At 40.6% G+C, this 24,150-nt stretch overlaps 1 protein-coding gene across 2 annotated transcripts in view; it reads left to right on the forward strand.

Annotated features, from left to right (window-relative positions):
- Nucleotides 1-24,150, forward strand: part of LOC136864306 (cell cycle control protein 50A) — a 290,752-nt gene that overhangs the window by 195,591 nt on the left and 71,011 nt on the right. For both annotated transcript variants that reach the window (XR_011017824.1, XM_067141117.2), the window contains exon 8: nt 19,094-19,181. Coding sequence is in view for 1 of the 2 variants with exons in the window: in XM_067141117.2 (XP_066997218.1) it covers nt 19,094-19,139 (46 nt within the window). In the remaining variant the exon portion in view is untranslated. The remainder of the gene's footprint in view (nt 1-19,093; nt 19,182-24,150) is intronic.

The raw sequence follows: 24,150 nt of genomic DNA on the forward strand, positions 1-24,150 counted from the left end.
GTTAATTCCATGGCCCGGGGGCTGGGTGTTGGTTCTGTCCCCAACATCCCTGCAACTCACACACCACACACAACACTATCCTCCACCACAATAACACGCAGTTACCTACACATTGCAGATGCCGCCCACCCTCATCGGAGGGTCTGCCTTACAAGGGCTGCACTCGGCTAGTAATAGCCACACAAAATTATCATCATTTAGAAATGAGCCTTACAGCTAGAATTTCATGTTTGTCATCTTTAACTTTTCCGTAGTTTCCAAATTCTTCTTCCACAGAATGTATACTCCCTCTCCCACCATTCCTATCCTATCTCTACAATACACACTCCAGTTCCATGAGAAAATTTCTGCATCCATTATATCATTTCTCAGCCATGATTCAACTCCTATTACAATATCTGGTAAGTATATATCTATTGAATTACTTAATTCTATTCCTTTCTTTACAGTACTTCTACAGTTCAACACTAACATGTTTATGTCATCCCTACTTGATTTCCAGATCTCTTTACCCTTACTACCACTCCCTAGACCACCCCATTTCCCTGAATGTACCTCCCTGTTACCCTTCCAAACAAATTTCCTAACTTATACGTGCCACTGCAGTTTAAGTGAAGGCAATCTGAGCGCAGATCCCTATCTCCTACCCACCCATTAGAATCTAGAAATTTCACTCCCAGTTTCCCACATACCCACTCCATAGTCTCATTTAAATCCCCAGTATCCCTCCTATACAGTATTCCACTGATAACAATCTCCACACCCTTAAATTTCACCCCTGCTGCATTTACCAGATTCCACACATCCCCAACTATGTTGGTACGTATACCAGTTTGCCTTACGTTGTTGGTACCAACGTGAAACACTGCCACTTTCTCCTTCTCCTCTACTTTCCTCAACATCTGCCTCAAGCTAATTCCTGGATAACACTCTACCCTGGTTCCCTTTCCTCCATACACCTTCCCCACATGTCTAACGATGGAATACCCCATGACCAAAACCTCAACCCTGCCCACCTCATTTGATCCCCTCCCCTCCTGGTTAGCCCCATCTTTCCTTATAGATGCAGAAGCTCCTTCCTTTTCTCCCGCCCATGACCCTGTTCAACACGTCTTTTCCTATCCTTTACTCTATGTTTCCCTTTCCTACCTTTTCCCTTCCTCCTACTTCCACATATCTCAGCAACAGTTCCCTGTTCCTCATCTTCCCTCTGCTGTTCAACCTGGAGTGACTCGTACCAATTTCTCACAGACACCTGTCCTGAATTCTGATCCTGAATAGAGCCCTTATTCTGCAGTTTCCTTCCCCTTAGAACATTAGACCACCTGTCTTCTACAATTCCTCCCTTTCCTTCCCATCCTTCTTTTACACCTACTGTAACCTGTACATCGTTTGAGGGAGGCTTACTTTCCTTCCTGTTTTCTGTGAGAATCCTAATTTTCTCCCTCAAACTCTCCAACTCCTCCCTTATACCCCTCAATGCCTCACCACACCCACTTGCACTCCTTAGCCATTCTTTACGGAAAAATTGAAAAGAAAAGGAAAAATAAAATAACTTGTGTGCAAAAAAAAATTCAACTAAAAGAAACATTGTCTAGGATAGTACTCAAAGATCACACGACAATAAGGTAATTAATATAATACTACACTACAATACTACTTAGTCGTACTCTATTTTTATCCTACAATACCCTAACAGGATAAAAACTGCTGTTAATTACTGAATACCGAAAGGAATACACAAGAATTACACAATTCTAAACTGCAGTTAAGTCTATCCTAATTACAACAGAATTCTAGTAAGAGAGTTTCTGCAGATACCTCTATTATGTCTGTCTGTCTGTCTGTCTGTCTGTCTGTCTGTCTGTCTGTCTGTCTGTCTGTTAGGTCATCAGCCCAGAGGCTGGTTGGATCCTCAAATAGCACCACCAAAAGTTAAGCAGTTATAAGGAAACCGCAAAAACCAATGGCAGCACCAAAATGAGGCGTACTAGGCAAGACGAGGAGTGAGGTAGTTTGCCATTGCTTTCCTCGCTGGGTCAGAAAGTGCTATTGCAGCACGACTGACCCTATGGCCAACACCTTTCATAACACTCAGATACACCAGTCATGCTCTGAATGTCATTACACAGCACCACCCATACCCCAGCAGCTTCCATATTGTCACAGCCATGGATGAGACTGGGACTTCGGTGAAGGCTACACTTTACTCTGGCCTGTGCCAAGAGATGGATACAAAAGTACTGTATCCATCAAGAAATGGCAGCAGGCGAAACCTCTACTATACTGCACAAATATTTTACAATAATAAAATAAGCACGCTAATTTCTAATAAGATATTACTCGTGTACTACTGTACAGTACACTAAAATAATTTTAAACTACGTTCAGACGTATCCTAATTACAATACTGGTACCGTATGTCACTACTAAGCGCAGAAGAAATGAAAATTCAAGTTTGAAATTTGCAAGAACTACTGTAGTCAAAGGTTACTAACAAAGCTAAATGTTTAGACATATTATTATTATTATTATTATTATTATTATTATTATTATTATTATTATTATTATTATTATTATTATTATTAGTACTTTGCTCTAATAGATACACACGAATTTAGCAGACAAGATACCGTACTGTATCTACACTACAATTCTCAACTGAAATGTGGTTATCTAAATTTTACCGCTGGTGGATTGCTATTATTTTCCCTACTACGCGGAACGGAGAATAAAATGTCTCCTTAAATGCTGAAAAATAAGAGGTTGTCTGCAATAATTTCTGTTGAAACTACACCGGGGGCTTGAACTGCAATATTATTGGGATATAGGAATTTGATTATTAACTTTTACTCGATGGATAAACAAAGGTTCAAAGTACAAAGTATGTCAGGAACTTAGACTACAAATTATCGGAATAAAGTAATCAGCTGATTTTGTATTTGTTTACACAAGTACCATGTGCATGTAGCCTACTCTTTGATCTCATTGGAATGCAGCAACAATCGTCAACAATCCAAAAACTGTTAGGTACTGTAATTATCCAGTGAAATTGCCATGTATTATTTTTAACTTCTTCTTAAATCGAAGTTTACAGGCGTATCGTGTTATTTAATTTTATAAATTACTACCTTCATGATAGTTTGAACGGATATCTATACAACATACCGGAAAAGTTGCGGCAGAAGTTACAACTCCTTATGATAATCTGCCTTTGTATTAACCAACAAACCTACAGATATTTAAAAATTTAAGTTAATATTATTACCTATAGTATTTCCTAAACCTAAATTCGAAAGAAGGTACACCAAGCTAGCCTACTTAACCTAGAAAACTTAATCTACTGAAAACCAACTGAATTACTTGTTATAAAACTCAAATAAATATCACTATTCCCAATTTCTACCAACAAGCACTAAACACCAATATATAAATAGCACAAAATGGATCACATACACACAAAATTAAACAATTTCAATAGGTTTTAACTACTTTATCACTACAATAATGCAAGAGCTCTCTCAACAGCCAACAGTTCACAAGCGCATCCAACATTGGAATCCGGTATATAAGATATTTTAATTACAGATTGAAAATGAAAACCTACAACCTGTTTTCTAGGCAGTGATCAGGTCAGGGATGGGATGAATGAACCAACCAACTTGCGGCAAGGATAGGAATTGTGCTGGCTGCCGAGGCCTGTCGCACTTCTCTGGGGCAGTGATTAATGAGAGTGTTGCTGGAATGAAAGATGACAGAGAAAACCGGAGTACCCGGAGAATAACCTGTCCCGCCTCCGCTTTGTCCAGCACAAATCTCACATAGAGTGACCTGGATTTGAACCACGGTATTCAGCGGTGAGAGGCCAGCGCGCTGTCGCCTTAGTCACGAAGGCTACATTTGAATTACAGATTAAGAAACATGTATGTTTTATTTTATGGGTGTAAATAAGGATTTAAGGAACGGATTAGTTTTCAAGAACAGAACAGACGGCCTTTCAAATTTTAGTATATAGTAACTAAATAGGTTTTATTCATTTTGTGATTTGAAAATTATTTTATTTTTTAAAAGTTTTGCTAAATGACATAGTAAGAATAAGTGAACATTTTAGACACTGAAGGGATGTTTTAACAACTTCAAGATTCTAAGTATAATTTGTCTTATTGATGACTGTATTGTATAAATGTATCAGGTCCAAGGATTTTTGTTCGATGTTTTGCACCGTTGAGGAAGGGAGCAGTTGAGCTCTCAAAACATGTACAGGAGGTAATATAATAAAATGTGAAGTATTGAGAAGGGAGAAAAGTATTTTATATTTTTACTAGCTGATGTACCCGTGCTTCGCTACGGGATTCTCAGAAAGACTGACTTGGTGGTTTTCCTAACTGAAGTCAACATAGGTCATTACAAAAACGTCAGTAGGAATGTAGTAATTAAAAGCAATGTTATCATATAAAATACTCGCTCAAATGAAAAACCGCACACTTTCTCACTTTCAACGAACAATACTACGGTGCTGATCTAACAGTCCAAAGTTCCAGAACTGGAATAACCAGGTCGCAGACTGCCGTGAACACCCCTCTGTCATTATTCTGTTAAATATGCACACTACTCATTCCAATCAGTGCCTCAGAGTAGGGATTGAATAGCTCGAATACTATGATGAACCAGTGTGTTACGCACCAGATATATCAGAAAAATGTATGAACCAGAGGAATGGCATGCTAAAGAAGAAAGTTATCTTACTCCCCAGCTACTTCCCGCCAATATACACGCAGGCTGTTACAGTCGGTACGACCAGGCGAGATGCCCGTGTCGTTACAGGTGCGCAGCTGTGTGCTTGCATCCGGGAGATAGTGGATTCGAACCCCACTGCCGGCAACCCTGAAGATGGTATTCCATGGTTTCCCATTTTCACACCAGTCACACCAGGCTGTACCTTAAAGCCAAGGCCGCTTCCTTCACACCACTATTCATTTCCTATCCCATCGTCGCCATAAGACCTACCTGTGTTGGTGCGACGTCAAGCAAATTTAAAAAAACCTCGGTACGCTGCAGTAATCCTATCTATCGGGGATGAGAGGAAACAGAAGACAAAAAGCACATCACAACAAACAATGGTCAATGTAATGTTATTGTTGATAAAGTTTATGAGCTTTCTATATTGCAGGCCTTCATATTAGTTTTCTTTCCACTCTGTGATATTAGGGTGTCCTACAAAATTATTTATATCGTAGACTGTAGTTCCTTATTCTCAGACTTTACATACTGATTTTCACTAAATTCTGTTTACCCATTTTCTCGTGACTCGGCGCTGATAACTACTACTAACTTACGACATAAATAAAGTTACGTTAGTTATGTAGTATTTATCGATACGACCACTAATAACATAAATAACTTATTTGAGAATTACATTTCAGGCCTTCCCCTAAACTACCGTTTCACTCAACGTGAATAAAATAATTTGTAGCCTAGATTGCAGTGGTTCATCACCCGACATTACATACCGATTTTCATTAAATTCTCTTCAGCCGTTTTCTATTGATGCGTGTACATACAGACAGACAGAGAGACCGACAGACAGAAATTACGGAAAATAAAAAAATGCATTTCCTTGTTACTGTGGACATGACCAATACAGAAATACCATTCTTTTCAAATTCTGAGCAATGTACAGACAAAACTCTTATTTTATATATAAATAGATTACATTTCAGGCCTTCCCCTAAACTACCATTTCACTCAGTGTGAATAACATTATTGATAGCCTAGATTATAGCGACATATTCCCCGACTTTGCATACCAATTTTCGTGAAGATACGACCACTAATAAAATAATTGACAATTAAATTTTAGGCCTTCCCCTAAACTACCATTTTTCTCAGCGTGTATAGCCTATATTGTAGCGAATTATTTCCCATCTTTGTCTAGCGATTTTCATTAAGATACGACCACTAATAACATAAATATTTGAGAATTAAATTTCAGGCCTTCCCCTAAACTACCATTTCACTCAGCGTGATTAAAATAATTTATAGCCTGGATTGTAGCGGTTCATCACCCGACTTTACATTCCGATTTTCATTAAATTCTCTTCAGCCGTTTTCTCATGATGCGTGTACATACATACATACAGACAGACAGACAGACAGAAATTACGGAAAAGTAAAAAATGCATTTTCTTGTTACTGTGGACATGACCGATACAGAAATACCATTCTTTCCAAATTCTGAGCAATGTACAGACAAAACTCTTTTTTATATATATAGATGTTGGCGACATCTGAGTGTTTTAATGTGAAAACTCCATGTCATTGGTTTCCCGTTAGTTAAGGAAATCCTTCAGGATTAAATTCTAACACCCTAGCATCTCTTAAAATATATTGAAGGGGCATTAAGCATTTATTTTAACATATCGCTTTGGCCTCTTAGGACCACGGTTAACACTTCTCAGCCTTTTTGGATTTCCAGTACTACCTTATGTTGATTGAGAGTGCAGTTCTTCACTCTTCGGACCACTTTGCATTAGGTCATCTTCTCACTCTTTCCAGAAGATCCTGTAACCCATGAATCCATGTCCTGAACTTATTTCTGTCTTGTGCCAGTGTCGCAGAGACACCAGCCATATCCTCCTTCACTGCAGTTTTTATTCATCATCATCATCATGATTAAATCTGGCTGCAATTCAAATCCCAGCCAGTCCATCTGGGATTTCTAAAATGAAAAATCACAAATCTCTGTCCTGCGTGTATGATCATGATATCAAGTCACCTAAAACTATAAGCTTACTTGATCATTATTATTATTATTATTATTATTATTATTATTATTATTATTATTATTATTATTATTATTATGTTGTTGTTGTTGTTGTTATCGTCGTCATTAACCTGTCCTGCTTGGTGCAGGATTCTTTCTGTCTTTTTCTCTCTCTTGAATTATTCCATCTTTATGCATCTATGACTAATTGGGAAGAAAGAACAATGTACGGTACGAGACATTCCTTACAGAATTCACAAATCATTCTGTGAACTTTGTAGTTCGTGATTTGGTATTTGTTACTATGTTTTAATATTGTAAAAGAAATACTCACAATGAAAGTGTACTAATTACAATAATTTGTCCAGAATAAGACTGTAGATGCCTTTTTTTGCATTCTGCAAAATGAACACAGCAAAACATGGTTACAAGCTAACACCATTCATAATGCACTCTATACTATTTCAACTGTAATGAAAAATTATATTGTTTCCTCATTCTCAAATAATACAACTTTTAAGTTATTCAGCCAGTTGAAACATTAAATATAACAGATGGGACACTATAACATACCTGTAAGAAAATAATTAGTACTGTTACTAATAGTTACTGATATTAATATTACCGGGCGAGTTGGCCGTGCGCATAGAGGCGCACGGCTGTGAGCTTGCATCCGGGAGATAGTAGGTTCGAATCCCACTATCGGCAGCCCTGAAAATGGTTTTCCGTGGTTTCCCATTTTCACACCAGGCAAATGCTGGGGCTGTTCCTTAATTAAGGCCACGGCCGCTTCCTTCCAACTCCTAGTCGTTTCCTATCCTATCGTCGCCATAAGACCTATCTGTGTCGGTCCGACGTAAAGCCCCTAGCAAAAAAAAAAAGATATTAATATTTTGCTAAGAAGTAAGCCATACTTTCCAGTGTCGACTCTGTTAATGTAACTTTAAAGCTCTACGGTCTTGAAAACACTAATTATTAGGGGCTATCGAAAAGTTTCAGTTTGTCAGCCATACAGTCCAAAATCGGGATGCCAATCAGGCAAAATCTCCTCGAACATTGAGGCACTCATCTCAATGACGCACCAGGTTGAAGATCCCCATGTGGTAAAACACTGTTTCCTGCTGCGTGAAGAAGTCTGTAACCACCTGCTGCACATCCTCTTCCGACAGGAAGCATTAACAATTTGAGGCATTTTTGAGGGAACCGAAGGTGTAATAATCGCATGGGGAGAGATCAGGATTATAGGGAGAGTGCTCGAGTGCCTACCACTTGAGTTGGCATACCTTCCGCGTGACGATCTTTGCAGTAAGGGGAAGAGCGTTATCATGAAGCAGCAGGACCCCTTGGTGCAGTTTCCCCAGACGTTTCGCCTTAATTGCCTACCATAATTTCTCCAGTGTTGTGCAGTACCATTCTCCAGTGATGGAGACACCAGGTTCCTTGAAATCAATCGGCAGTGGGCCCCGGTAATCAAAGAACAGGGCGAGCATAACCTTTCCCGCCAACGGCTGGCTCTTGAACTTCTTGGGGCAAGGGGACGATGGACGACAACACTGCACAGTCGACGCTTTCGATTCCAGTTCCCAGTGGTGCCACTGACACCAGCTTTCGTTGCCTGCAACAATGTGCTCAATGGAATGTGTTGCCTTCCACATTGAAATGCATCAGGTGTTGCAGGCAAACAGCCGTCCGGTGTGCTTATTGTTTGGCATTCAACGCCTGGGGTATACATCGGCTGCAGACCTTCCGATAGCCAAACTCCTGCCGGATAATGTGTTGCACGCTACCGAAGCTGATGTCAAGATCCACTGCTAGCACACAAATTGTTATGCGCTGGTCCGCACTAATTGCTTTATCCACCGCCCGCTTTTTGTTGTCCTTAATGGATGAGGGTGGTCTCTCAAATCGACCGGCATCTTGTGTCGAAATGCGTCCCGCACGAAACTTGGTGCACCGTTTCGCAATGGTGCTTTTTGACAGACATGTTGCCCCATACACAGTCTTCATTCTCCGATGGATGTCTACCGGGGTTTATCCTTCGGCAGCCAAGAACAGAATAGCAGTACATTGGTCCTGTTTGGACACATTTGGTAATAACTTCGCCATAGTCAATGTGGCGACATTTAACGCACGGACCTCAGCATGACACAACTGCCACACTAATTCCATTGCCTACATGTCCGTGCTTTTATACCCACATCAGAGGTGCACTACATTGGATGTCCGCTGCAGCCCTCAAATGGAAACTTTCTGATCACACCTTATATAACACATATAACACTATAATACACTTGTAAAACATACACACTATTAAACAAAGAATGACATGTTTCCTTATACAAGAACATCCTGAGCACTGGCTTAGCCAAGGGGGGGTCTCAGGGGGGCCGTCACCCTCCCAAATAAATGTTTCTTGAAACCAGAGCGAGGATCTGCCGTTGTTTTACGTACAGTACGAACAACTTAAAAACTTGTGTCAAAATGTTAAATTAACGTAGCGACAAAGGCTCAATAGGGCTCAATAGGGCCATACATAATTCTCCATAATGATGCTTGGTGTTTTTTTTTTTGGCGTCGCACTGACACAGATAGGTCTTATGATGACGATGGGACAGGGAAGGGCTAGGAGTGGGAAGGAAGCGGCCGTGGCCTTAATTAAGGTACAGCCCCAGCATTTGCCTGGTGTGAAAATGGGAAACCACGGAAAACCATCTTCAGGGCTGCCGACAGTGGGGTTCGAACCTACTATCTCCCGAATACTGGATACTGGCTGCACTTAAGCGACTGCAGCTATTGAATTCAGTACTTGTTGTTTTAAGGGGCCTAACATCGAAGGTCATCAGCCCAATTCTCCCTATTTGTACTCCTTGAATGAAAGGAAAACACTTAGGATTGTGATGTGCGGGGATATTACCCTGTAGAGGCCTCATTATTGGGAATGTAATTGTGTGTTGACAAATGTCAAGAGATGAGGAAAAGGGCAGTTAGCAAGGGATTACTCAGTAAGGGGCCGAACGTGACCACCAAGATAAAGGGGGCCACGGCCAGAAACAGTTGCAAGCTTACAACATCGTGTCAGCTTTTGCACATCAGTTGCAGGAAGCAACAATGTCCTAGGGATCCTCGGGTTGTACCGTGGTTGAGAGATGTGCTCTGTTTAAGTTGCAGCGTGGGAAGACTGTGACAGGATTGTGAACTGCACGTTAGTTCCTCATTTTGTGCTATATAAGTAACTTTTTTTAAGAGGGACCATTTGGTCACTAAGAAGCCGAAACTATGTGCATCCTCGGTAAGTTATGAAAAAGGTTTTTTATTCTAACAGTAGCAGGACAGATCGAGGATGCGTGTCTAAGTTCTATTGGTAGGCCCATATATTTTGTCAAATGCCTGGGGACTGATTGGAACCTCAAATGGCACCAACAAAAGTGCGGGTAACTATTTTGTAATTGGCGGGCGTGATAACTCAGTTCCATTGGTTCTATCTTCTGATAAAAACAGCCTAGGCTTGAATCGCAGTCAATGCATGAAACATTTTTAAAATGGGAAGTCACGTTCTATTGATATGGATTCTTAAAACACTAGATCCCGTCTCTTACCTTTCTATAGTACTTTTGAGCCATAACCGCATCATTTATGGTGGTGTATTTTGAGTATCCAACCATTCTTCGGGCTTACCTTGTACCTTAAATGGTGAGTGGATGCAGTGGCGTACCCACAAAATAATTTCAGGGGTTAAAAGTCCAGGCCAGTAGCGTGGATACAACTTTTCCTTGGAAGGGGTTGTGGAAATATTTTTTATTTAGAATTTGCTTTACGTCGCACCGAAGGTCTTATGGCGACGATAGGAAAGGAAAGGGCTAAGAGTGGGAAGAAAGCGGCCATGGCCTTAATTAAGGTACAGCCCCCGCATTTGCCTGGTGTGAAAATGGGAAACCATGGTAAACCATCTTTAGGGCTGCCGACAGTGGGGTTTGAACCCACTATTTCCCGGATGCAAGCACACAGTTGTGCACCCTTAACCGCACAGCCAACTTGCCCGGTGGATATAAAAAGAAAGCTGATCGTACCGAGTGCTGTGACGGATCTTCAGTAGATATTGATAGTTTTGATTTTTACCATGTGCAATCATAGCTTCTGTACTCTTAACATAAACCGGCTGCATTATTGAAACTGTTCATAAAATTGATATCATTCTTCGTTTATGAGGAAGTAGAATCTTCATTTAATTTGCCTTCTAAAAAAAAAAAAAAGAAACCACTTTGGTACTACGCCCTGTGAAGGTGACTACTTTCCAGGTCGTAGATATTTCGATTACGGGAGACTCAAGGCCAACTCTACTGCACCCACTAACAAGGCTGTATCTTCCCCATCCCATGCCTTTCGTAACTGTCAGTGCTGGGAATCGAATGCAGGATGTCTTCAGTCAAATTCTAAAATACCTAAAAGTAACCAGCTGGCCCCGCGGTGTAGGGGTAGCGTGCCTGCCTCTTACCGGAGGCCCCGGGTTCAATTCCCGGCCAGGTCAAGGATTTTTACTTGGATCTGAGGGCTGGTTCAAGGAACACTCAGCCCATGTGCTTATAATTGAGGAGCTATCTGACTGTGAGATGGTGGCCCCAGTCTAGAAAGCCAAGAATAATGGCAGAGAGGATTCGTCAAGCTGACCACATGACACCTCGTAATCTGCAGGTCTTTGGGCTGAACAGTGGTCGCTTGGTAGGCAATGGCCCTTCAGGGCTGTTACGCCATGGAGTTTGGTTTGGAAAAGTGAGCAGAGAAGGAAGGAACACCCATGCAAGGCTCTTTAGCTTCCAGCTAGTTCTTCTGTCCGCCCTCATGCATTTCGGACAGTTGGAAAACGTACGCGTTAATAAATGCTCCTCACAAAACCTTTGTAAAAATATTAACTACATCTATTTATAACAATCACAAACGCCTCCTTTTCATGTGGCTCAGTTTCTTGAGTCTCTGTCCTTCTGAGTCCGAGTTTGCAGGTTCCAATTCCGGCTTGGGTCGGTGGCCCTTAAAACAAAACAGTGTTGAAATTGCAACAGCCCCGTGTCGTTGGTTTCTGGCACGTTAATAAAAATTACACATACGAATATTAGTGTCACAAAATTGTAACTTTATACTACTAAAATCTATATCCCATGCTTGTGAGGGAAACTAATTAACAATTTGCTTTACGTTGCACCAACACAGATAGGTCGTAGGCGACGGTTGGATAGGAAAGACCTAGGAGTGGGAAGGAAGCGGCTGTGGCCTTAATTAAGGTACAGTCTCAGCATTTGCTTGGTGTAAAAATGGGAAACCGCGGGGAAACAATTTTCAGGGCTGCTGACAGTGGGGTTCGAATCCACTCTCTCCCGGATATAAGCTCACAGCTGCGTGACCCTAACTACGAGGGAAACTAATAAGACAAGGTAAACCCTACCTAGCATATGTTGTGACATGTTTTTTTCTTTACCAACTAAAAAAATATCTATACCCATGCGCTTTACATTCTATATTTATTTCTTTATTTATTAGTCCCTTCTTTACAGTGACGAAGTTAGAGCTCGAGGTCCTCTCGTACACTTAACCACATACCCAATCAGAATCTTAAATAAAATACTGAGATACTTAAAATAGTTAAAACTACATAAATTAATAGAATTAAAAATAAGTTTAAATACATTACTATCTAAATTAATATTAAAACTAATTAATATTAAAAACTCTTAAAAATAACTAATCCTTAGGCACACACACATTCATACTTCAACCATTCAGTCAGCTGTCCTCAGCAGGTAGTCTCGGCAGGTGACCTTAAATCGTGATTTAAAAAAAGCTAGTTTCTCTGAACTGAGCTGGCAGGGAATTCCATAATCTGGGGCCAGTCACCACAAATGATCTATTAATTTTATTTGTGCGGTGCAGTGGAATAGGAAGGATGAGTCTAGAACGTGTATTTAAGTTGTGAAGCGATTATAAAAAGGTAAATTTAGAAGTAATACACAGTGGCTGACTTTCAGCTTACACTGTAAACACCATCGTTAAAGTTTGTAGCTGCTGACGTTTATCAAACATCAGCCATGAGACAGCCTGATCGTATGGGATGATATGAACACCGTACCCTATATCATAAATAAATCGCAGGTAGGAATTCAGTGCTTGTTGAAGTTTAAGTGTTTCTTCTCTCGTCATGTCAACTAAAACAACATCACAATAATCAAGAATAGGGATAATGAGTGTCTGTATTAGTTTGGCCTGTAGCTCAAATGGAAATACCTCTACTGTTTAAGAGGGTGAAGCACTCCAAAAATCTTTTTACGTATTTCTTTCATGTGATCAGACCAATCAAGTGTTTCATTCATCATTACGTCGAGATTTTTAACCGTTTTACTGTAGGGAATAATGTTACCATTCAGTAGGATAGGCGGGATTGCGACATTGTTTGAGCATCTCAGTAATTTTTGTGATCCAATTATGATTTCCTGAGATTTTGTGGAGCTTAGTAATATAAGAGAATTTCGTTGTGAATACAGTATATATTGAGTCATCAGAGGTCATTTTTAATATCTTGTCTTGCAGTGTCGATATATTTGAAGATCTTCACCATAGAGGTGGTATGTGTTTTTTTCTGTCACAGATGGTATGTCATTGATATAAATACAGAAAATTAGGGTCCTGGAATACTTTAGCGAATGTGCTTTTATTCATCATCATCATTCCGTGTCCGGTCAGCATTTCCAAAATGTAGCAACTCCGATGGCCTTGTTGTTCGCCTCAATTAGGTCCTGTAGGGGACAAATGAGCAGGTGGTACGGATCTTGTGTTACACCACACTCGCAGGATGCGTCTCCATCAGCTGGAAGTATGGCCCATTTTTGCATGTTGGTCTTGCAAAGAGGTACGCCCACCCTAAGACGATTAAGTGATCTCCAAATAGGGTAGGGCAGGTCATTTCCTGGAGCTAGCTCTTCCTTTGCAGGAGTATCAGGCGGCAGCATGCTCTTCCACCTGGTGATGCGGTTATACTCAGGTGTTCCTACCAGTGGTTGAGTCCTGGTGATGAAGCTCTTTCTCGACTTCAGTCGACAGACTACAGCCTGGTGATCATGCAGTGGGTGGCGAGAATCATTAGTCTGCTTTGTCCTCTCTGCATCAGCAGCAACAGCCCTTCTGATAGCGGGGGGAGCTATTCCAACAATCGGGTAGAGTTTGTCAACTGGGGTTGGCTTCAGACATCCTGACAAGATACGTACGGTCTCGTTGATTGCAATGTCAACCTCCTTGGTGTGAGTGGATGCACTCCACACAGGTGAAGCGTACTCTGCAGCGGACACACACAAAGCAAGAGCAGAGGTTCTCAGGACGTGAGGGCTTGCTCCCCAGGTGGTGGCTGTGAGCTTTCTCAAAATACTGTTCCGTGAACTAACTTTCAGCCTGGTGTTGTGGCAATGTTTCTTGAAGGACAGTGTTCGGTCAAGAGTAACACCTATATACACAGGTGTTAGACAATGTTCTAGTCGTTTGCCTTGCCATATAATGTCCAGTTCCCGCCGAGCTTCTCTATTCCTTAAGTGAAATGCGCACACCTGAGTCTTGTTGGGATTTGGCTTTAGATGATTGCCTTCATAGTAAGAGCCAAGAGTATCTAGTGCAGAAGTCAACTTTTCCTCCACCTCTTCAAATGTCTTTCCTTGGGCAGCCACTGCAGTATCGTCGGCATAGATGAAAAGCCTGGTATGTTCCATTATGGGTTGATCATTAGTATAAATGTTAAAGAGCACAGGGGCTAGCACACTGCCTTGAGGTAAACCGTTCTTTTGTACGCGCCATCTGCTCTTCTTACCATGGAGATAGACTTGGAATCTTCTATTCTGCAGGAGAATGCCAATAAGAGATGTTAGTTGATAATCATTAGTGAGCTGGTAAATTTTCCTCAGTAACTTCCTGTGGTTGATGGTGTCATAGGCAGCTGTTAAGTCAACAAAGGCAACTCCAGTTACCTTACGCTGTTCAAAACCATCCTCGATGTGTTGAGTAAGGTTCAGGATTTGACTGCAGCATGACTTTCCAGGTCGAAAACCAGCTTGTTGAGGAATGAACTTTCCTTCGAGGATGCCACTAATTCGGTTAAGGATAAGGCGCTCGAAGATCTTGAAACAATGGCATAACAATGATACTGGGCGAAAGTTTTTAGGATCGTTTGGCTCCTTACCAGGCTTAAGTAGTGCAACCACTCGAGCTTTCCTCCAGAGCTTGGGAATATAAAGCTTAGATACACACTCATTAATCATTGTAAGCAGCCATTGCAGAGTAGTCCTGCCGAATTTCTTGATCTGTTCTACTCTGATATCATCGATGCCAGCAGCCTTATTTAATTTCAAGGTGGAGATGACAGACTCTAGTTCATTCAAGGTGAAGGGTTCTTGGAGATTTTGGTTCTCACTTCCTGGGGTTCGTTCCAGTTGCTCCCGTGTATTCCGACCTTTAATCTTCCCGTTCATGAGTAATTGGGTTGCAATCTGGTCAGCTGTAATTGTGGTGAAGTTTCTAGGTTTTGTTGGGTCACCGCTGAGGTTTTTCAGGAGATTCCAGGCTCGCCTACTGTTCAACTTCATGTCCAGATTCTCTACCAGTGAGGTCCACTTAACTTTGCGATTTGCTGAGATAGTTTGCATCAATTCCTCACCAACCTGGATAGTTTCATCAGCAAATGGGTCAGCCTCAAAAAGATCTTTGTAATGGTTCATCAGCTGTTTGCTGTCATCAGTCATTCCTGGTATGTAATTTGTTCTACAACCTCTTGGAATGGTCCTTCTAGAGGCTGTCTGGATGCATTTGACAAATGCCTCATACATCTCAGGTTTCGGTGGGATCTTGGCAACTTCTATATCAAGCTCGTTGGTGAATCTTTCCCAACTGGCCTTCTGAAAATTAAACCTTCGCTTGAAAGGTACCTCCTCTGGCACTACCATGGCATTCACTTTGCAGATTACAGGTCTATGTTGGGTAGATGGGATAGGCTTACCCATCATCTTCACACAACTCCCAGCAACTTTTGATGACACGAAAATATTGTCAGGGTTGTAGCCTCTCTTCCACCGACCGCTATTGAAGGATGCTGGTAGTTTTGGATCATGAATTAGATGAAGATCATGATTCTCTGCCCAGGTTTCCAGTTTATCTCCATTGGTATCTGAATCTGGGTATCCCCAAGATGTGCTTCGGCAGTTGTAATCGCCAAGGATGAAATTTACGCCCTGGTACTTAAAGTTAGTAGGTTCTTCAAACGTGAAGTCAACATTAGGAGGCTTGTATACAGAAGTAACGCTAAAGTGTGGCGTACATACAGAAAGAATCTCAATGTCATCCCTTTCAGTTAGTGAGGTTGATGTGATATTTAGGTTTGGTCTGGTGAAAATGGCACTACCGTATTTATCATGGGGCCTTTCCAGAACAAGCTCCATGCCTGCGATTTTCGGTCGATGGCTGTTGTAGCCTCGGTGAGTCTCTTGCACTAGAAGAATGTCACCTTTATATTCCTTACACAAGTCAGCCAATAGGGTCTCTTTGGCACACGAAAAACCCTCAATGTTTATCGAGACTATAACAAGTGGTCTTAAAAAAGACCCTTTAGGAGGATTACTACTTCTGTGTTGACCGGTAGTGGAAGAATCCGCCGCTGCTAATTTGCAACGTTGCCCAGGGTGCGCCCGATTGTACTGATTTTTCATAGCGTAATTTATACAATCTTCGGGGAGGCTTCTTCCGTGTATATTACTATTAGCTTCTGGAGTCCAACTCATTGGCTGAATGATCAGTGTTCAGGCCTTCGGTTCAGAGGGTCTCGGGTTCGATTCCCGGCCGGGTCGGGGATTTTAATCGTGTCTGATTAATTCTTCTGGCTTGGGGACTGGGTGTTTGTCCCAACACTTTCCTCTTCATATTCAGACAACATACTACACTACCAACCACCAAAGAAACACACAACAGTGATTACATCCCTCCGTATAGGGTTGGCGTTGGGAAGGACATCCGGCCGTAAAACAGGGCCAAATCCACATGTGCAACACAGTTTGCACCCATGACCCCACACATATGGGAAAAAGGGGGAGAAGAAGAAGAAGAAGAAGATTATTAACTTCCGGAATCCACACGAATCCACCACTCTTACTTGGATCCAAGGACACTCATTTCCTTTTAGGTATTCTATACCACCTAAACTCTGGAAGTTTGGACACCTATCAAAATAAAATTCTGGATGAAGAACTATTTTAATGCCCCCCCCCCCAAACTGAAATCCTGGCTACGCTACTGGTCCTCAGATTCTATCACATCACTTTAAATCCTGCTCATATATGTACAATATTGTTTTCATGTGTAAACTTGTCAATAATTGTGAATTGGTTATGTTATGAACAAATGAGAACAAATTATTAGTAGTCTTCCCCTGTCATGTTGGTTACTTTCAGAATGTTTTCTGTACTTATCTAAGTTGCTAATTGTCCATTACCTTCAGCAACTGCATTTGGACTGAAGCCAGTTCTGTTGCTCTGGTCATGGTTGTTATGTAGGGGGGGGGGGGGGGGGGGGGGGAAATTCTGTAGGCAGTAACTATGTTCACTGGAGAGAGGAGGGGGAATGCTGCTTCATCATCTTATAATGTATTTTTATGTATTAGGAAGTAAATGTAAGCTAATGATTTTGATGAAATAAAAGTATGGAATTGAATTACTGTAAATAGTATATTGTAAGACCATATTTTTAATGATAAATAATAACCTACTAAAACATCTTTAGTGTACATCAACGAATAAAATTTAAAGGAGAAATTGTCAACGAATAAAATTTAAAGGAGAAATTGAAAACATAGAAAAAAATATAAATTAGTTACAAAAGAACTATCGTTGGTTCACTTTTTCACTTTTTTTTTACAGAAACATAATCAGGAAGAAATGTTGAGCCATGTGCTCACTGCACGGAAACTAGATCTGTACATAGCAGGAAACACATGTGCCTTGGCACAAATAAAAGATAAAATCCTACTTCGATGTTTCACATTGTTGTCACAGGGCCTGTTCCCGATCTAGTGGACTTTTGATTTAGTAAAGAGTAGTTAAAAGTTCACATAAAAAAATATTTAAAATAATACAAAGTTACATCGTCAAAGAGAAATCACTTCTCGGGAGAGGAATGTAAGACTTGGTTTCATTCAGTGACACAAAAGTTGCCTCCAACAAAAGTGAAGATACCTGTAGTTGAAAAACTACATCATCATACAAATAAACATTTTAGCAAACACTGGCATAGTAAAGAATTTACCTTTAAATTTAAGTGAAGTTACACCTGAAAAATAATAACAACAAGAGTGCTCAAGGAGAGCCGAACCTCCCATGTGAGTGGAGCTCAAAGCTACCACGTAGAACCACTAGGATGGTCAAACACCTCCACTTGCTCTCACCGAGGAGTGCGTGAACAGCGAGAAACGGGAAAATGGAGTAAACACAATGGAGACCAATAGCAATGCAGAGTTACCCTCTGGTTTCAATGTTAACCAATTAAAAACATTGTTATTCTGTCTATCAAATAGCTCCTCCTTCTTGGTGACACTGTTAATTACATAATTCTCTAAAAATCCAATCTGACGAAACAGGAAATAACACTTCTAGAAAATGGTGTGTGTACCACAAGGTACTCAAAAAATGTAAACAAACCAAAAATGAAAATTTAAAATACACCTTACAATTACAATTTTTTTAAACAGCCATATAAATGAGAGTTCTAAACAGATAATTTAGAATGCAGCGCCTTCCTGTCCATCTCAATATATGTCATAATTAGTGTTTTCAACAGATTGAAAAGACTGAAAGTTACATGTTACTAATAGTTTTTATAGATATATTATTGTGTCCCAAGTGTTATATTTCATGTTTTGACAGGCTGAAAAAAAAATTATTATTAACTGAGATGATACTGAAAACAGAATGGCTTCCTTCTTTAAAAATCTCAAGTAGTCAAACATGCTCTTTAAAGACAAATATTAAACTTGTTAGGAATTCATTTTCTTGTGGTAGCTAACAAGAGAGAAAACCATCTATACCAGTAGGAATACCTTAATAAGTATCCTCCCTCATCACTATTCTCTCTCTGCTTCAGTTTTCTTCTCTGCTTTGTATTTCATTTTAAAATTTCATTGGATCCTCTGCCTTCATTTTTGTTTTTCAACACTTTCTGTACAAAAAAGGATCGCTATACAATATAGCCCTTTTTTTTTTTTTTTTAGTACAACTGTTCCTTTGTTATAAATATGTGATTGTTTGTTGTTGATGTTATTTACAGTACAACAGAAATGATAAATGTTAATCCTCGGACACCATACCAGTAAAGTCCACATTGATGTACAGCAGAAGCATTCAGCCAAACACTGGTAAGTCGTGAATGTTATTTTGATATAAAGGGTTAATACATTTTATGAAAATACAGTAAAACTTGTTCAAAGCAGAATTTGAATAAAGCGGAAACTTGTCCACTGCGGAATATTTTCTGGGTCCCGGTAAAGCTTACGGCATTATAATGCTCTTACTTTTGTACAGTGCGGAATCTCCTCGATGCGCATACAGAAATGAAAAATGAAAAAAAATCTTCAAAATTTACTTGTACAGTGCGGAAAATATTAGGAACTGATGTGGTCCTGCATACGGTATTTGTGCATTTCTGGTGCTGGTATGATCGGTGTCATTGTTTGAACAAACTGACATACGGGTCAGGAGAATGTGATAATACGGATGGTGGAATGAATGAAATGCTTCAAAACGCATCAGCACTACCCAACTTGTGCTTAGCAAGAAACATTCGCTGCGAGGCAGAAAACTTCACTCGAAATGCTGAACTACTTATGACAGTCACATTTTCAAATCAGCGACAACCCTTTTAACAGAAAGGCAGAGAATGAGGAGGAAACAGAAGAAGGAGACGAGCAAGATGGTGAAGATCAAAACAAAATTCGAACCCATGAACAGGCCTGCAATGCTTTGTGACTTCAAGCAATTTGCTATTATATCCAACTCTACCACTCTTTTTGAATTAATGTACTGAGCTCAGGACTGCATTCAGAAAGACATGATTAGAAAGGAAAGGAAACAAGTTTCTTTGTTTGATCTGTGAAAGAAAGCTTAGTGTTTTGAAGTACTACAAAGAGTTTTATGATGGAAATAAGTTTAAGGAGCATGTATCCGGTGTTCTCAAATAGTATAATATAGTGTTGTAATAGTGCCAAAATGATATACTGTACTGCGTATCATTCTGTATTTAATAATAAAGTGCAGTAATGATCATAATTAACAAATCAGTGTACTGCGGTACTACGTACATCAATCTGGATAACCGAGCGTCATATGTAGGCAGATATAGGTAAGCTCTAAATAATATTTAAGATTACTGTTTACTGTTTTAAGGCAAAAAATCCGATGTTTCGTGTAATACAGAAACTTGTCTAATTCGGAAAAATATGTTGGTCCCTTGCGATTCTGCTTTGAGCAAGTTTTACTGTATACTCGTAATGCATCTTGCTTTACTGTAGGCATTACATTGTAATGAACAGTATAGAATAGAATCCTTTTCTTATCGTTAAACAACATAGAGCTGTAATTGACAAAATTGATTACATAGTAAAATAACCAAATTTCTTATATACATATAAACCAATTCATTTCTTACTCTGTATCAATGCTGAAAGCTATGAATTGAATTTTTTGAAGCCATTAAATGTATGGTCACATATATGGTTCATAATTGTGATGTATGCCCACCTGGTGGCAGTGATCATTAAGGTGTCAAGTCTCTGTGGTTTGACACCATTATTAGCCAGTTTCAATCCTGTTGGTGAAAAAAGAACCGTCACCATCAGAACGTTGGCCGCCAGGATGCATGCCAAAGTCAGGATTCAGATCCAAACCTGTCTGCAGTGTTCATATGGAGTTGGGGTATATTGATGGCGATTCATTCGTCGGATGGTGACATTAAGCCTTGAGCAGACCTCCCGATGTTATTCAACAGGAGTGGGCTCTATCCTGACACCAAGTTTCACCTCATTGTCGTCATCTCGTCCCCAAACGTGCTCATGGGGGTCAAATAGAAAGACTTCATCCTGAGGGGCAAACTCCTTATGGGGAAAGTGTTTATTCTCTGACTAAATGTACAGTCACTATTAATCTGCATTTAGGACAGTTACCCAGGTGGCAGATTCCCTATCAGTTGCTTACCTAGGCTTTTCTTAAATAATTTTAAAGAATTTGAAAATTTATCGGACACCTAAATTGTTCCAATCCCTAAATCCTCTTCATATAGACAAATATTTGCCTCAATTTGTCCTCTTGCATTCAAATATTATCTTCATAATGTGACCTTTCCTACTTTTAAAAACACTGCTCAAACTTATTTTGTCTACTAATGTCACTCGATGCCATCTCTCCGCTCACTGCTTAGTTGAGCAGCTCGTCTCCATTCTTCAGAGTCTTGACAGCCCAAACTTTGCAACATATTTGTAATGCTCTTCTTTTGTCGGAAATCACCCAGAACAAATCGTATTGCTTTTCCTTGGATTTTTTCCAGTTCATGAATCAAGTAATCTTGGTGAGGGTCTCATACACTGGAACCATACTCTAATTGTCGTCTTACCAGAGACTTATATGCCTTCTCCTTTACATCCTTACTACAACCTCTACATACCCTCATAACCACATGAAGAGATTTGTAACCTTAATTGCAACCACGTTTCTGTGATTACCCCAATGAAGATCTTTCCTTATATTATCTCCTAGGTACTTACAGTGATTTCCATGAGGAACTTTCACCTCATCAACACAGTAATTGAAACTGAGTAAATTTTTCCTATTAGTGAAACTCGCAACCTGACTTTTAATCCCATTTATCATCACACCATTGCCATTTAAAATATTTATTACTGTATACAGTATAACATCATCTGCAAAAGCCTCTTCTCTGGTTCCAGTTCTTCACTGATATCATTTTTATATATAAGGGAACATAAAGGTCAGAAAATACTGCTTTGAGGAACTTCCCTCGTAATGATTACAGGATCAGGTAATGGTTCACCTATTCTAATTCTCTGAGTTTTGTTTCCTAGAAATATAGGTACCCATTCAGTCACCCTTTTATCTAGCCCAAATGCACTCCTTGTTGCCAGTAGTCTCCCGTGATCTACCCCATCATCGTATTAGTTACATCAGTTGTGATACAGTCCATTTGACTTCCTGAATCTAAAATGTCTGCTATATCTTGCTGGAATTCTACAAATTGAGCTTCAGTGGAATACCTTTTCCTAAACCCGAATTGCCTTTTATCAAACCAGTTCGTAAATTTGCAAACTTGTCTGATATAATCAGAAAGAATGCTTTCCCAAAGCTTCCATGCAACACTTGTCAAGTCGACTGGCCTGTAATTATTGGCTTTATCACTCCTTTCCTTTATACACTGCCTGACAAAAAATTTGAAGCACCCAGAAGAAATAGTCGCATGTCAATGTAACTTCGTCACATACACACAATCAGCAGTGCAGCAATGCTCTCTGACGGGTAGAACAGCCACCAGCATGCGTTAATGTTGTTCGTGTTTAATGATGTTACCAGGACTGGTAGGGTACATAAGGGGCGTGAACAGCTTCAGATGTTGAACAATCACTGTGAAGGATACGGAGGTGCCAGGTGCTCATGTGAGACAGTGTTATTAGCACCTGACGGAGTTTGAAAGGGGCCGCATTGTGGGTCTTCATTTGGCTGGCTGGTCAAATCGTGCAATATCCAGATTTGTGTGGCATTCATATGTGACATCACCTGATGTTTGACTGCATGGGAACGTAAGGGCAGGCATACTCGTCGTCAAGGTTCCGGTGGACTTCGTCTGACTACCACAAGAGAGGATTGCCATATTGTGCACCAAGTACATCGTAACCCCTTCACATCTACGCCTACCTTCCAAGAACAAGTAATGGACTCCCTGCAACATTGTGCGTCATACAGCACCATTGGTCAGAGACAAGCAGCAGCCAGACTGGGGAATTGCCGTCCAAGCACAGACTGCCGTTAACACAACAACTCAAATGGCTGAGTTTGGAGTGGTGCCGTGACTGGGAAATATGGACTGCTGATAAACGGCATCACATTGTGTTCGGCAATTAATCACGGTTTTGTACTAACCCGGATGACCATTGCCTGAGAGTATGGCAGCGGCCTGCGGAGAGGTCCTATTCTTCCAATGTTTTGGAGAGGCGCAGCGGTGTTACTCTTGGCATCATGGTGCGGGGACCCATCGGGTATGACTTCAGGTCACGACTGGTAGCGATTGAGGGAACTTTGACAGCACAACGGTACGTCGTGGACATCCTGCATCCTCTCATGCAACAGTATCGTGGTTCCATATTTCAATAGGACAATGCTTGTCCACATATGGCATGTGCGTCTATGAACTGACTGCATGATGTTGAGGTACTTCTGTGGCCAGCAAGATACTCAGATCTGTTCCTGAGAGAACGTGTGGAACCAGCTCAGTCGTCAACTCTTTCCCAGTGCCAGTATCCAGGATATCAAGGACCAGTTACAACAGTTATGGGCCAGCTTGCCTCAGGAGAGGATACAACAGTTTTATGTCATCATTCCCAACCGGATCAGTACATGTATCCAGGCCCGGGGTGGTTGTAACGTAATACTGATAAGTGGGCTCGTATTGCCAAGTTCTTTGTAAATTTGACTCGATTTTGTAATCACTGAAATAACATCACATTCCCTCTCAACAAGTGAAGTTTCATTCTGTTTCCTCCTCCCCTCCTGGAATTTTCAATTTTTTTGTCAGACAGTGTACACTGGGGCTACTACAGCAACTCTCCATTCATTTGGTATAGCTCCTTCATGCAAACAGTAATCAAATAAGTACTTTGAATGTGTTACTATATTCCTCCCCACTACCTTTAGGAAAATAGTCTCTGTACAGGCCGTGAAGGCCCTTGGAGGGATGGAAAGTAAAGGCTTACACTATCCGTCACCTCTGCACTTGTTGCGATAGAATGGTTAGTTCTACGCCCGACCGCCTTTACCCCCAGAAATTAACCTGCTACTCCATTTTGGTTTGGTTTTTGAGTGAAACTCAGGGCCATGTGCACCTCCGGAAATGGAAGTCTCGTTTCTTAAATTTTTCGACTTTCTGGTGGGGAATCGAACCCACGTCCTTCCGGGTGAACCGAGCATACCTTTACCGCCTTGGCCAGGCAGCCCCTCACTACCTTTATTATATCCCCAGAAATCTTATCAATTCCAGCTGTTTTTCTAGTTTTTAACTTTTGAACCTTATTCTGAAAGCCTTTGTTATTGTAGGTAAATTGAGGA

Source organism: Anabrus simplex, chromosome 2, assembly GCF_040414725.1.
Source record: "Anabrus simplex isolate iqAnaSimp1 chromosome 2, ASM4041472v1, whole genome shotgun sequence".
In the NCBI taxonomy this organism is placed as follows: domain Eukaryota; kingdom Metazoa; phylum Arthropoda; class Insecta; order Orthoptera; family Tettigoniidae; genus Anabrus; species Anabrus simplex.